Genomic DNA, 14,246 nt, shown 5'->3' with positions numbered 1-14,246 from the left:
ATATAACCATATGCCATTCTAAAGTGGTTTATATATGATCTTCTGTCAAGTTACCTGGCACTTGGTTATACTGCATAAGGGCTGCATACATAGGGCACATTCAAAGCACACTTAAAGCACATTCTCCTTGCAAAGAATCTTGGGGACTATAGTTTACCCCTAGCAGAGCTACAATTTCTAGCACCCTTAACAAACTACATTTCCCAGGATTATTTGGGGGCCCCCACGAATGCACTTTAAATGTATGATGCGTAAAACAGCCAAGGAGCCTAACATTGCAACCCAAACCATGTTTGCTCAGGAGAATGCCCTAGTAAAATGGATTTGTTTGCAGTATTGTAGGAAGGGGGTACCCTCATAAATGCCTGTTTTGGGAGACTTGAGGGTGGCCACTTAACACACTGCCTCCCAAAAATAGGGAAAAACAGCAAAAGAGAACACAGATTGAGATAAAATGCTACTTTATATGTATACAGGTAAAGGGACCCCTGACCGTTAGGTCCAGTCGTGTCCGACTCTGGGGTTGCGGCGCTCATCTCGCATTACTGGCCGAGGGAGCTGGCGTACAGCTTCCGGGTCATGTGGCCAGCATGACTAAGCCGCTTCTGGCGAACCAGAGCAGTGCACGGAACGCCGTTTACCGTCCCGCTGGAGCGGTACCTATTTATCTACTTGCACTTTGACATGCTTTCGAACTGCTAGGTGGGCAGGAGCTGGGACCGAGCAATGGGAGCTCACCCCGTCACGGGGATTTGAACCGCCAACCTTCTGATCAGCAAGCCCTAGGCTCAGTGGTTTAACCCACAGCGCCACCCGCATCCTTAATGTATATGTTAATTTATATGTATAGATGCATTAATATCATTTAACTAGAAATGCATACAAAGTGGGGAAGACTGTCTCCCAATGACCAGCTTTCTTGCTGTCTAGATTGCCCAGGCCTCTCCTGTTCTGATGGTTCTTTATACTGAAATCAGACTTGACAGCTTTCAAATGGAGGACTGACCTCTGAAAAGTAAGACCCACAACCACCCTAGGGGAATTGTTCGATGGTGGCGATGAGGATATATTGTAGGTGCCCTCAAGACCAAAGGAGTGCAGGCCGGAGCAGATGGCGGGGGGGGGGGGAGCTTTTTGCCCTAGCAATACCCCAGAGGCAGCACCTGCATCTGGCTTTTTCCCCCTCTGCCTGCCCCCTTCCTCCCCTGACAAGGCACGGTAACCCTAGATGTCCCCATGCACCCCAGCTCGCTTTTCCACAAGCGCATTAAGTGTCTCTCTCGCTCCCTCCTTGCCTGCCTCATCACATTCCCCAGGCATCACCAGCTGCCTGCCACTGTCCATACAAGGTGAAGCCGGTTGCTGGGCACCATCCACCGCCCCGTTGCCTTCTCTCCTTCAAGGAGATGGAGAGGTCACGGGTGCCCTGACAGGGAGGAGGAGGAGGAAGACTTCAGGCCAGGCCAAGCTGGGAGAGAGAGGTGGTGGCAGGAGACCACGGATTTCTGCATCCCCAAAGGTGATGCTAAAACTGCTCAGCTAGCAGTGTTTAAAATATACGTATAAATAAACCAGGCGAGCTTGCGAAAGTTGGCACAAAGCAATGCAGATCCCTTCTCAGAATTATCTCTTCCTTAAATCCCTCCGGAGTACAAGGCTGCCTGCCACTGTCTTCTTCTCTGCCAGTCACTGCCTGGCTTCTCTTTTGCAAAGTATATTATTAACTCTGTGGAATTCCTTCCCACTGAAATATTGTGACGTGGCCAGGTGCAAAGGAAGGCAGGGCTTGAATGGGACTTTTGCCAGATGGGAACGTATCGTGAAAGGGATGAGAGAAGTCGCACTGGCTGGAATTCCCACTTCTATGTGACTCTTAAGAAACGCAAGAGCCTCGTCCTCTTCCTTTGCATCTGACCGTGGCCCAAATCACATGGCTTTTAAAAAGGGGGGGAGAATAAAACCATGGAGGATAAAATTGTCATAGCTAAGAATAGAGCCTCCATGTTCAGAAGCAGTTTACCTGAGAAATCCTATGCTAGAGATAAACAACAGGGAAGGTGGTCACATTAATGCTGTATTTCTCAATTCATCGTTGATGATAAATTGTAAGAAGGAAGGCATTTAATAAATAAATGTAATAAAATAAGTAATAAATTGAGGACAGGAGGCGACAAATTAAGAAGTATTAGAGACAGACTTCTGCCCCTATGTCCCAAACAGAAGGAAGCATTTGTTAGAACTTTTCAGAATTTATTTTATTTTGAATGACTTCTGGTTTCAATGGAAAATGCTTTGTTATGTGTGTGTTTATATAAATAATATTTGTTGTTTTATTATTTTCTATCTATGCAACCCTTAAAATTTTATCTCTATCTAAGAGGGGCTTTATCCTCCTCCGCATTGCCTCAAACAGGACCCAAATGTACAAAGCCATCCCTTTAAAAAGAAACAAAAATGCCCAGTAAGGAAGAATGAAGCCTCTTATTTAGGGTGGCTGTTTGCATACTGCCAAAAAAAGCATCACACACACACACAATAAAGGACAAAAGTGGCCACCGCTGCACAATATTTGCATATGCTAATTTGTGTCTAGACAGAACCCTTCACACTGCTATCATTTAAACAGATATAACAACACATCTCTCCATATTAGGGGAGTCTATGACCAAATGACCTGTGTCAGCCTGCTATTCAGGTGTACTAACTGTGGATGGGCAACTTCCAAGGTTCTCCAAACAGAAGACTTCTTCAAATAGAAGATCATCCTCTGTAAAGAAAGACTAGTGGCCACCCTCCCCTACTGTGGGTAGAGAGAGAAAGAGGCAGCACAAACCTCGGGTGGGGGGGGGAGAGAGAGAGACTTCAAGAAGCACCTCACACATACAATGCAAGGCAAGGGGGGGCAAATTCTGGGGGAGCCTGTCCCAACCACCCAGTGAAGGATTACAGCAAGTGTATGTGTTTGTGCCCTTTATATTTTAGAGACAGTTGTGCAACTGGCCCTGTGTGAGTAAATGATATTTGAATTAAATTAATGTGGACCATAGGGAGGGGACAGCTTGGCGGCTGGCCCAGCTTTGGGGACAGCTGTTGCCCAGTAAGTGCAGCTGAAGGGGATTCCTCAGGTCTCTGTTTTCACTGCTCCACCTCCAGGCTGCACCCACCGTGGGGACTGTCTGTTCCCAAACATCCCCTCTGCCTCCACTCCAGGGTCAAGACAGGCCAAGCCCAAGGAGTAAACAAGCTACATGATGGAGGGATAGGCATGATGGGGCGGGCGGGCGGCAGGTGGGGTGAGGGGTGAGGGTGAGCCACAAAGACTTTGCTGAAGCAGCAACTCCAATGCTCCCTGAGGGCTCGGGGTTGGAGGAGGGCATTCTCCGACCCCACAGGGAACAGGCAACACTCCCCTTTGGATTCTGGGTAATGGCCACTCCAAACCAGCACCACACAATTGGGGTGAGGAGACACTGGGTTGGGGGTTTTCTGCCTGGCACAGGAGATCACTGAAGTGGGAGATTGACAGAAGTAGCCCCCCCCCCCCAGCAGCCAAAATACGGAGATAGGAAGGGAACAGAAGGAGAAATCAGTGCTTGCAGTCTATGACAGGAAGAACTCAAAATGGCACAGGAGGGCGTTATCAGAGAATTTTCTAACAATAAGAATCCAAATCTGAACACTAAAAAGAAGAAACTTCACAACTCGAAACTCAGAACTTATGTCTATGATTTGCCCTAATCCAGGCCTTACTGATATTCACCCAATTGATTTTATAAACCCAAAACAAGGGAGAGGGTGTCTGACCCTTAATACCTACCCTAGGCACATGCCCAATCCTGATATCTCAATTTAATTTTCTCTCCTGGGGCTGAAACCTCTTCACCTCCACTTATTTCAGCCGCAGGAAGCCATTTCTTGCCATGCTACCTAAAGTGATCCTGCACCTATTAGAAAAAAGTTACCCTCTGCTCAAGGCTAAACATCACACCCCAAATGTTTAATCTAATTGTCACTCTCTAAGTCCATCACTGTTCCGGCTGATACAGAGAGTCCAGACTGTACAACATGTACGTACAACATTCACACCAACCGTCGCTTCAGTTTAATAAACCCTTTGTTAACTTTTAAGTCTTGCAGTGGAGATGTGGGAGCACTGAGACTTCTCTTTACAAGGGATTGCCTGTCCCTAATCCTGAACTGTTAGCTCATGTGGATGTTTACAGAGAAGAGCTCATGCCATCTCCTTCCCAAGGTGCCTTTGCCCACCATAGAGAAGACTACATCCACTCTAGGAAGCTGGGATGTCCCCCTCTGACTTCATTACCCATGAGCCTACTTGTGGGGGAAATACTCCAGACCATAAAGAGGGTAGGAAGCATAGAGAAGCAAGGTGTGCTCTCCTAGATGTCCTTTACAGGAACAGCTAAGGCTGCTTTGACCTCTCTTTATGTGAATGTGGCCATTTTTAACCCCACCCCAATGAAGTTTGTCTTTTAAGTTGGAGAGCTTGTGCTGTATGGACCACTGGGATTGAGCGATTTAAGTGCCATCCGCAGCATACATTTAAAGCACATGTCTTCTCCACAAAGAATCCTGGGAACTATAGTTTGTTAAGAGCGCTGGGAATTACAGCTCTGGAGGGGCGGCTAATTGCATTTCCCAGGATTCTTTGGAGATGTGCTTCAAATATATGGTATGGGTGTGACCTTAAAGGCTCTGAAAGATACCCATGGCGTCCCAATGTTTCTTTACTCCACGTCTAGTCTGCTTCACCCCGAAGCAATCACTTTCATTCCTTGCCTCAGTCCGGGACTTACCTGCCACCTCTGCGATGTCACCAGGAACCATCTCCCTGGCCTTTATTCTCTGCACAGACTTCCTGTCAGACCGATACACCTTGCCCATCTCAGGCTCATACTCCTTTAGAGCCTCAATGGCATTCTCAGCATTCCTCTCCTGGAAGTAGAAGAGACACAACAGCCACAGTTAAGACCCTCTCTGGAGGCAGTGCTTTGACACCCACACCCCAAATGACTGGGCTACCCAAAAAGCAATAAAAGAAGCAGAAACACAGCAGTTTGGGCTGCTTTGGTGGGTAATAATAATTTTTAAAAATTGTGTCGTTTTATCCTGCTTCCTAAGTCCTTGTGGGTCCTTTGCCCCCACTTCCTGCTTGTAGCTTTTCCATTCTCTCCTTAGGCTTTGCAGTACAGCAGGGGAAGCTGTGGCTCTCCACAGATGTTGTTGGGTCTCCCATCAGCCCTAGTCGGCATGGTCAAAGGCCAGAGAAGCTGGGAGCTGTGGCCCCAGCCCACCCTTTCAATACAGTGAAAGCAATACTGACCCGAGCCATTTGAGGCACTATACAAATGCCGATTTTGCATTGTTGTTAGTTTGTTTACCTGCCATACTCCAACAATGGCGTTGGCGATAAGGATCAGCAAGATGACAAATGGTTCCACGAAAGCTGTGACGGTCTCCTCGCCTTCCTCAAACCAGGCCAGCACCTGCCAAAAAAAAAAAAAAGAGAGGCACATGGTTAGAACTGGGGGAGCGGGACCTTCAGCCTCCATCTTGCGCAGGCATAGCTCTCACTCATTTCCACGGTTAGGAATCCTGGCTCATCCTTCGCCTCCCCCCCTCCCTTATCCTTCTGGGATCGCATTTGCCTTTTGATTCCTCTTGACATTTGGAATCTTGAGACAGCTGAACCCTGCCTGCACTTTGCATGTGTACAAGATGAAGCGTGTAAGTTGATCCCATGAAACCCGAGAACTCTGGTGCAAAGGGCTCCTGCTTGTCTGTGTGTGTGTGCGCACACACACACACACACAAGCCTATGGATGTTGTGTAATTGTGTGGGCAGGTGCAAGTGTGCAACTGTATGCACAGCTTCAAGATGTGAAGGAAACAGTTTCCCAAGTGCAAATGAAATGTTCCAGTCTGACCCAGGTCTGTGCTGCCCCCTGCTGGAGGGAGCTGCTCTCTTTCTCTCTCCTTGTGTGTTTGTTACGTAAACACAACATGGGTATTAGGGTTTGCACGCTTGCAAGGGTAGTGTGGGATGCAACCCATCTGCTCCTCTTGTGTCCTGGATACACCATGGAGACAACAGTTGCCAGAGGGGTGATATTCAATCAGCGTGCTGTTGTAAATTGAGTTAAAATCTCCCAGCCAGATTTGGAATCTCCATATTTAAGATCGCCAAAGAATAAATGATAGAAATGTAGTGCTGGAAGGGATTCCCAGGGTCATCTAATCCAACACCATGCAATGCAGAAATCACAGCTAAAGAATATGTTTAGTCAGAATCTCCTTTCTTGTCATCTGAATGCATTGGTTCAGGTCCTACCCTCTGGTCTGGAGTAGCAGAAAACAAACTTTCTCCATAAACAACAGGTTGCTTTTTCTGTTTGTTTCTAGTTCCAAGTATTTGCAATACAAAAGGAGCCCACTTTTTACTATGTCGATTCTTGAAATAGCCACAGTGTTGGAAACCAAATTGCCGGAAAGGCAAATTGCCAAGAATCCAAATGTTCCTAGGTTGGCTTGTGTGCTTAATTAAGTTTCTGGAGGGTAAAAACTTAAAGTCAAGCTGCAGAAAAGAAAGTAAAGACTAGATTTGGGATCCTTCATCTGAAAGAGGTGTGAGTGTGTAAGGGCTCATCCACACTTCTGCGTGTCCCACGCCTAGAAAGCACGGGTCCAGGCAGTTTTCTGCTTGACCCACGCGGTCCAAGTGATTTCGTCCCTTGCTCCGCTCCTTTCCCAGGGAAAAACCTGCTATTTAGTGCTAATCAGAGAAGCAAATGTCAAGTTCATTTTGCCGTTTGCTATGATTGATTAAGTGCTAAAGAGCAGTTTCCCCCGGGGGAAGCAGAGGGACGAGGAAGTGTGGATAAGCCTAATAGAGAGGGGAATATCACAGCTTGTTCTCTCTCCAGCTTGCCATGCACAAGCATTGCAAAGATTCTTTGGCCATGTTGGCTGGCTGGGTCTGATGGCAGCTGGAGTCCAGCAACACCTGGGAGGCTGTAGCTTCTATAGGTTCACCGGAGTCTATACAATATACTGTTGTCTCACTCCAGAATCCCCTTAATGCTGCACATTACTTGGCAGTTTGCACGAGAGAGGGAGTGAGAGAATTACTGGTTGCTGGATCATAGCAAGCCTGGTCACAAATGCCTTCTTCTCCTTGGCCAAGAAGATTCCAGGTATCCTGGGTTTTCTGAAGAGCAGTGAAGTGAGGGGTCTCAGGCTACCTGAGAACTAGGCCATTAACAGTGACCTTTACAGCGACCTCTTGGTGCTGAGCCAGGCCATGTGCTCTTCCAGAAATTAGTATCACGGCCCAAGGTGGCTGCATCTCAAGTGTCAAGGAACCGGGCAGCAAGGCAAGTTGTGGGGAGGCAAGATGAGGGGAGGGAAACGTCCATTTCTGTCACTTCCATTTTGTAGTTGTGGTAGGAGTGGAAGCAGGAAAGTTGGCAAAGAGGTCTTGGAGCTGGTTGGCGAGCTCCCCCATTAATGTGAGGGAACTCATTTTCCACATACAGGAGCCTAAAGGCCAAGTTATCTCCATCCCCTGTTGGCCAGGTTCAGTTTATTTACTAATTTGGGTGGATACAGAAGTATATAATTAGAGAGACACACCTGCTGTAAAAGCACAATCACTACATTTTCGCCTAGACAACCTTCTCTACAATCTACTCTCTTGGGATGAGTTCAGGGGAAATTGGTTCTACAGATTCATAGCAGAAGCTAGCCAGGCACAGCTGGAAACTAGTATATTTCTAATCCATAAGCATGAAGGGAAAACAGTCTATTGAACCAGTACACAATGCAACCTGTCTAAATCATTGTGCAGTCAGAGAGGGAAGTTTGGCTTGAGCGAGGGGGGGGGGGGCTACAGTGCCCTGACTTGGATGTGGACATCTGGAAACACTTTACATTTAAATACACTTTACATTTAAATAGTGGTGAGGAAAGATAAACTCTCCAGGTGTTCAGATGTTTCTTTAACATTACTTCACATATACCATGTGCCATACCATAGAATATGTTCCAAAACTGAGCCTTAAGTCATATTAGGTCCCAGTGAACTCTTCCAGTGATTGATAATGCAGCTTATCAATATGGCAGCTCACTGAAGAGCAAAGCTTCTCAGCGCACCAACAATGGGCATTGGTACACATCAGCCATTGACTCTAAAGGAAACCGGTTCATCTCTTGCCTAGGATGTGTCTCCTTTCGACTGTTTCCCTCCATGTGCCCCTAAACCACTCGCCTCTCCTTCCCAATGCTGGCTGTATTTCAAGGGCTCTTCTCTGAGTAACCCAAATTTCCTCACCCACAAGGCTACAGTCACTTACAAAGGAGATGCAAGCTGCGAGTAGTAGGATTCTGACAAGCAAGTCTTCAAATTGTTCCACCACCAGCTCCCAAATGGTTTTGCCTGACAAACAAGAAAGGGAGGTGTTAAAGGATCAGAGGGCACAAAAATTCCAGTTTCTGAGGGCAGTTAGCTAGAAAGGGATTGAGGAGGGCACCCGAAATGACATACATTTGCCATGAAAGATGGATTCTCTATGATGGGTTTCGAGCAAAGCCTAGTCAGGGATATCTAAGTGAGCTATAATCCCCCCAGGTGCTCTTTTCCTGAGGGCTCATCCACATTTCTACTTGTGCCATGCCTAGAAAGCACAGGTCCAATCAGTTTTCCCCTTGCCCCACTCCGTTCCAAGGGAAAACCCACTCTTTAGCGCTAAATCGGAGCAAATGTCAGTCCAGAAAATACTGAATTGCCATTTGTTCCAAATGAGCAGATAAGAGGAAGTGTGGATACCCCCTGAGTGTCTAACTACGCATTAACAAAAGCCTGACAGAGAACAAGCCACTTCAGGAAGGGAACTTGGGGCTAAGAAGTGGTAGTGGGTGCTTAACACCTCTGCTGTTTCGCTCCAGATTGCCTCCTCCAAGTTGATTTTTCTCCCTCCAGAGCAATATTCACCCCCCCCCCCTTTCCCATAAGTGAAAGGAAGAAATCACCTATTTTCTTGTAAGTGGCCCCACAACCCCCATTGCTGGCTCAACAACACCTCAAAGGCTGGTGTATACCCAACCCTCTTTTCTTAAGGCAAGTGAATGGTCTGTCTGGTAGGATAGCCAGGTGCCATGAGGCTTGGGCAAGAAGAAGCCTGTGAATGGAGCCTGGGAGCTAAGCGGGTGCCTGGCAGATTGTCAATGGAGCCTGGTGGGATAAGGGTGAGGCCTAGTAGCTGTTTAGGGGATGAACTTGTTTGTGCTTGGTGCCTCAGTCTGAAATTTGATGGGAAGGGTAAGCTGAAGAGAATGGGAAAACCTTTCAGGGCAAGCAAAAAAAAAAAAAAAAAGGCCCATTAATTATAGTCCCCCATCTTGAGATTTTAGTCCTTGCTTTGGAAAACTTGAAAGATGGCTAAAGGTTTAAAACTTAAAGCCAAAAATAGAGGCCTGGCAGCCATAATCGCTGCTTTACAAAGTCAGCAGACAGAATTTGAGCCAGGTAAGATCAGGGTACAGTGGGGCTTCCTATGTCCTAACACTTCCCAACACCTTTCCACACCAGTATTAGGGACTCACCTTCTTCAGCTGGGAGTTCTGTGGGGTTGAGAGAGAGAGAAAGAGAGAGAAGCGGGTTAGGGTTGTGTTTTATTATGACTTTGTGGACTGGATTGTCAGGCAAAGGTGGAGACAGAGAAGAAAGGCTCTGTGGTTAAGTTAATGAGGCTGGCTTCTCACGCGGAGTTGAAGGTTAATATCGCAGATCAGAACTGAACAGTTAGAAATACCGCAGATCAGTTAGTTAATATCGCAGATCAGAACTGAACAGTTAGAAACAAGCCATGGGGTCATGCTTAGGATTATAGAACTGATTGTGAGGCAGACACAGGTTAATTGTGAGGCGGACATGGGTCTCAGCAAGAGACAGCAAAGGGGCCTTCTACCAAAATTAAGGTTATGGGTTATAGTTTTGAAAGATGCCATTGGGCCAGAGCTGCTGCCGCAGAATTAAGTTTCGTGTGAGGTGCCCCTTGTTAGCAGGACTCCACAAGGAGTTGCAGCCAGTTGCATACTCATGTGCATAACACAACATGGCATAGGTACACACTCACAGCAACCCCACCTTATATCTGTGCCATGTACTGTACTGTACTTGTGTCCTGTAAACCCCGCCTCCCCATTCCCTTCTCTAAAAGTTAAGACTTGGATCCTAGAGGATATCATGCATGGGGAAACAGAGAGGAATACATTGTCCTTGTTGCTTAACTGTCTGCATCTTCAGCAGGATACTACTACCCCCTGCAAAAACAAACAAACAAAAAAGCCTCCCCTCTTCATATTGACACCCTTCCCGATAAACCACTACCATGCAATTTCAGTTAACTGCTAAACTCATGTTCCCCAAGGACACCCCCCCCCCCAGTTACCCTGCATCCAGCTAGCGTGTCCCTTAGCGGCTGTGGAATATCACCCACCCCCCCCAGGCAACCTCCCGGCTGCTTCTACAAGTTGCCCATCAGCAATTTTAATATCTGTTTCATACCAAAGGGAATTACTGGGTTATTCTTAGCAAAGCAGCAGCTGCCCTGTCCCCAGCCTGGCTACCTCCCCCCATCCTAATAATCTTCAGTGCTCTTCTCCTTTGCTTTTGCCTCCATCCCTGTTCACCTTCCATTGCCTACTTCAGGTTCCCATCAGGCTCTTCCTTCCCTTCCTGTGCCTATGTAACAATTCTTCTTCGGCATGTACTGAAACCCCACCCTTCCACCTCCTCTCTGTGTGTGCATCCGCCCTGTTCGTCTAGAAGCCATGGCTCTTCATCCATCCACCTGTCCATCTCTCGCCCGATCATCCTTGGCTTTCCTTTGGTTCTCATATCCATATTTAGGTGGCCATCCTTTCAGCTGCGTCCTTCCTTCCTTCCATCCTTCCTTCCATGCATCTCCCTCCCTCCTTCCCCCCCCCCTCTGCCCTTCTCTGCATCCTGGCACCTTGATGTGTGGGTACCAACATGGTCCTATAACTCAGGCAGCCACTCACCATTGTATCCGTATTTCTCCAGGTGCTTCTTCACCTGCTCGGGAGAGAGGCCTGAATGCTCATTCACTCCAAAGTAAGCCAAGCACTCCTCCCCTGTTTTGGCGTGGGCGTTTTCCATCGTTGCCCAACCACAGCTGCCCCGTTGCTGTGTGAAAAGCTGCTCCTCTCTTCCTGTCGGCTTGGCCTGCTTCTTCAACCACCCTGACTTGTGCGGTCACTCGTGCCCCCTTTTGAGTTCCTTCTCCTTCTCAACAGACCATGGTCCTTGGCACACGGTATCCAACGATGGAGGGAAAGCCCACACGACCCGTCCTCGTACGGAAGCCTTCACCGAGCTCAGAGGCTGGCACACGTCCTTATGAGGCAGACCGGGGCCCAGATCCCCGGACATTGTTGGTGGGCCCCCATTGGGTGACTGGTGCTGACATCACCTCAGCCACCAACTCACATATGGCCTTCTGCGGAGAGAAGGTATTTTTTGCTGACTTGAGAGGGAGAAGCCAGGAGGGTGGTTGGCTTGGCTTGGCGGGGGTGGGGGGGGGGGGAGAGTAGGGGAGAGGAGGCCGGGTGTCCACAGACCCATGTGTCACTCAAAAGTTCGCCTGTTCCTTGCAAGAGATCTCACCCTAGCCTCCCCCTCCTGCCTCTAGCAGATTTAGGGTTTATTTCTGTCACTTGTCGTCTATAATGAAGACACACAGAGGACTGGATTGCCCTCGCTCCCATACATGTTATTAGATCAATCTGCCTGCCGCGTCTTCTTCATTTGCGCAGAATTAAATATTATATAATTACTAAAACATGTTTATGCCTGTACGTGTATTAAAACGTGTATAGATGTTTTAAAAGATTCTTTTAATTTTCTGTATCAGAGCAATAGCCCGTCTACCTCAGGATGCAGTTTCTGACCATGACCAATCAGATATTCTACGTCCTGTCATTTGTCTTCAGTATCTGTTACTTGAGGTGTGTGGCCTCTAAGCATGGTTGCTGTGTCTCTGGCCATTGTGGCTAGTAACCTCAGCTCTTCCACCAATATATAATACTGTTTAAAACAACACAAAGGGCCCTTTATTGTGGAGGTTGTCATAGTCCCTGTGGCAAGTGACTTCTTATGTTTTCAATGTCAATTATGAATGGAGAGAGATTATGGCCTCATCTGCACAAAATATTTAAACATTTCTACTACTTTAAGCAGTCATGGCTTTCCCCAAAGAATCATGGGAGCTGTAGTTTGTTATAAGTGCTGACTGCTGACAGGTGTGAGGAGACCCCTATTCCCCTCACAGTGGTCATTCCAGCATTCTTAAATTGTCATTCCATCTTCCCAGGGAACTCTGAGAATTGTAACTCTGTGAGGGCAATTGGGGGGGGGGTCTCCTAACAGCTCTCAGCACCCTTAGCGAACTACACTTCCCAAGATTCATTGTGGGAAAACACAGCCATTTAAAGCAGTGTGATACTGCTTTGAATGCACAGTGCCTGTGAGGCCTATAGCTGTCTTAAACCCGTTCCCAGCTGTACTGGGTGACCTCGGCATTTTTCTTCAACGTAATAAGAAATGAAATAAAACTAGGTTCTTGCATTTCTTTCTTTTGTTCTCAAAAGGTTTTCGTGGGGAAAGTGCTGGGGCAAAAAAGAAAAAGAAGAAGAAGAAAGCACTCTGATGCAGTGTGAACCTGTGTCTAGAAACACAGACCTTCCAAGTGTCCTGGTTTTCCAGGGAAAGTCCTAGATTTAGAGAAGCTGTCCTGGTTTCTGATTTGATCCTGGAATGTCCTACTTTTCTTTAGGACATCCCTATTTTTATCGGAGAAATGTTGGAGGGTATGGAGTTAACCGACCCCCAAGCCATCTGAAGGCAGTTCAGTGTTTAATGTTTAATGATTTAAAATGTTTTTATATATGTTGAAAGCCACCCAGAGTGGCTGGGGCAACTCAGTCAGATGGGTGAGGTATTATTATTATTATTATTATTATTATTATTATTATTATTAAATAGGATGTCCCTATTTTCATCGGACAAATGTTGAAGGGTATGGAAACACAGCACAAAAGAAAGTCTGGATGAAGCCTCAGCATTGTCAACAGTGACTGTCAACAGCTGTCCAGATTTCAAGTTGAGGTTATTTTATTCTGGAACTTTCTCCACTGTCTCCTTCCTTGTGAGGCTATATTGACCTATCTGCCTCCCTGTCCAGCTAGCGCATCCATTCGAACAACCATATTAATCAGCGATCATGGGTTGCCTGAAGCTTTCTTCCTGTGGTGTTTCAACAGACGTTATGTACAAATTGTTTTTATTGGTCCATCTCCTAAGGGCATAAGCCTCCAACCCAAGAAAGCTGGCTCCATGCGGTAAGATTATCACCTCTTGTTGGATTGATAGCAAGCTGTCTGAAGCTGGATAAAAATAGCAGCTAAGGTGTTGGTGGTTACCGAAAACTCAAATGAGATATTAAAAGCTGGAAACAAACAGAAAACTAAAAATAAGTGATTAACATTTGAATAATAATTTTGAGGCCCCTCCCTGGCCCAAGGATCTTTGTATATGTGTGCATCCATCACATTCCATTTTGCCTAATCAAGATGCCGATCCTCAAGAAATGGAACAAGGCACAGTTTTGTTGGCTAGTACTTGTCCATGGGCACCCAGCTTCTTAGGATCACACAATGTGTTGTGAGGTGAGATGCAATGCCAAGGCTTTGTGACATGGATGGAATAATAATAATAATAATAATAATAATAATAATAATAATAATAATAATAGTGTTTTTTTAGGGCTGGGGGGTTGCAGGGAGGGCAGGTGCTTGAGCAATCTGAGTAAGAGTTTGGGAGCTAGTTCCTCTGCTATGGCTTAATCTCTGGGAGCGCAATGGGGGGCAGGGGTGGGGGTCAGGGACATGAACCAGATTCCTTGAGTATTGCAAACATCCCCTCCCCCGTCCCTGGTATTTGACATTTGTGTGGAAGTGACAGCTTCTTTCCAAGAAGTACCTGAACACAAGAAGAGTGCTAGATAGAAGGAGCTCCATCAACTCATCAAGTAAAGAGGTGATGAATGTGTCTAGATTTCTAAGGATTTAGTGGAGAGCGGGCAGGAGGAGGAGGAGGAAGAGAGGGGCTCTTGCTCCCAAAAAACTTTTTAATCCAGGGAGGAGGA

The 14,246-nt window shown here is 46.8% G+C and overlaps 1 protein-coding gene across 1 annotated transcript in view; it reads right to left on the bottom strand.

Moving 5' to 3' along the window:
• Positions 1 to 11,450, bottom strand: part of ATP2A1 (ATPase sarcoplasmic/endoplasmic reticulum Ca2+ transporting 1) — a 35,417-nt gene extending 23,967 nt beyond the window's left edge. Inside the window, exons 1-5 of the mRNA XM_033168395.1 lie at positions 11,083 to 11,450; positions 9,622 to 9,639; positions 8,373 to 8,455; positions 5,403 to 5,507; positions 4,818 to 4,956 (exon numbers count right to left, since the gene is read on the bottom strand). Coding sequence (XP_033024286.1) covers positions 4,818 to 4,956; positions 5,403 to 5,507; positions 8,373 to 8,455; positions 9,622 to 9,639; positions 11,083 to 11,200 — 463 coding nt within the window. The 5' untranslated portion in view covers positions 11,201 to 11,450. The remainder of the gene's footprint in view (positions 1 to 4,817; positions 4,957 to 5,402; positions 5,508 to 8,372; positions 8,456 to 9,621; positions 9,640 to 11,082) is intronic.
• Between the last annotated feature and the right edge of the window lie 2,796 nt (positions 11,451 to 14,246).

Source organism: Lacerta agilis, chromosome 14, assembly GCF_009819535.1.
Source record: "Lacerta agilis isolate rLacAgi1 chromosome 14, rLacAgi1.pri, whole genome shotgun sequence".
Taxonomy (NCBI): Eukaryota; Metazoa; Chordata; class Lepidosauria; order Squamata; family Lacertidae; genus Lacerta; species Lacerta agilis.
This window is presented reverse-complemented; position numbering and strand designations above follow the sequence as displayed.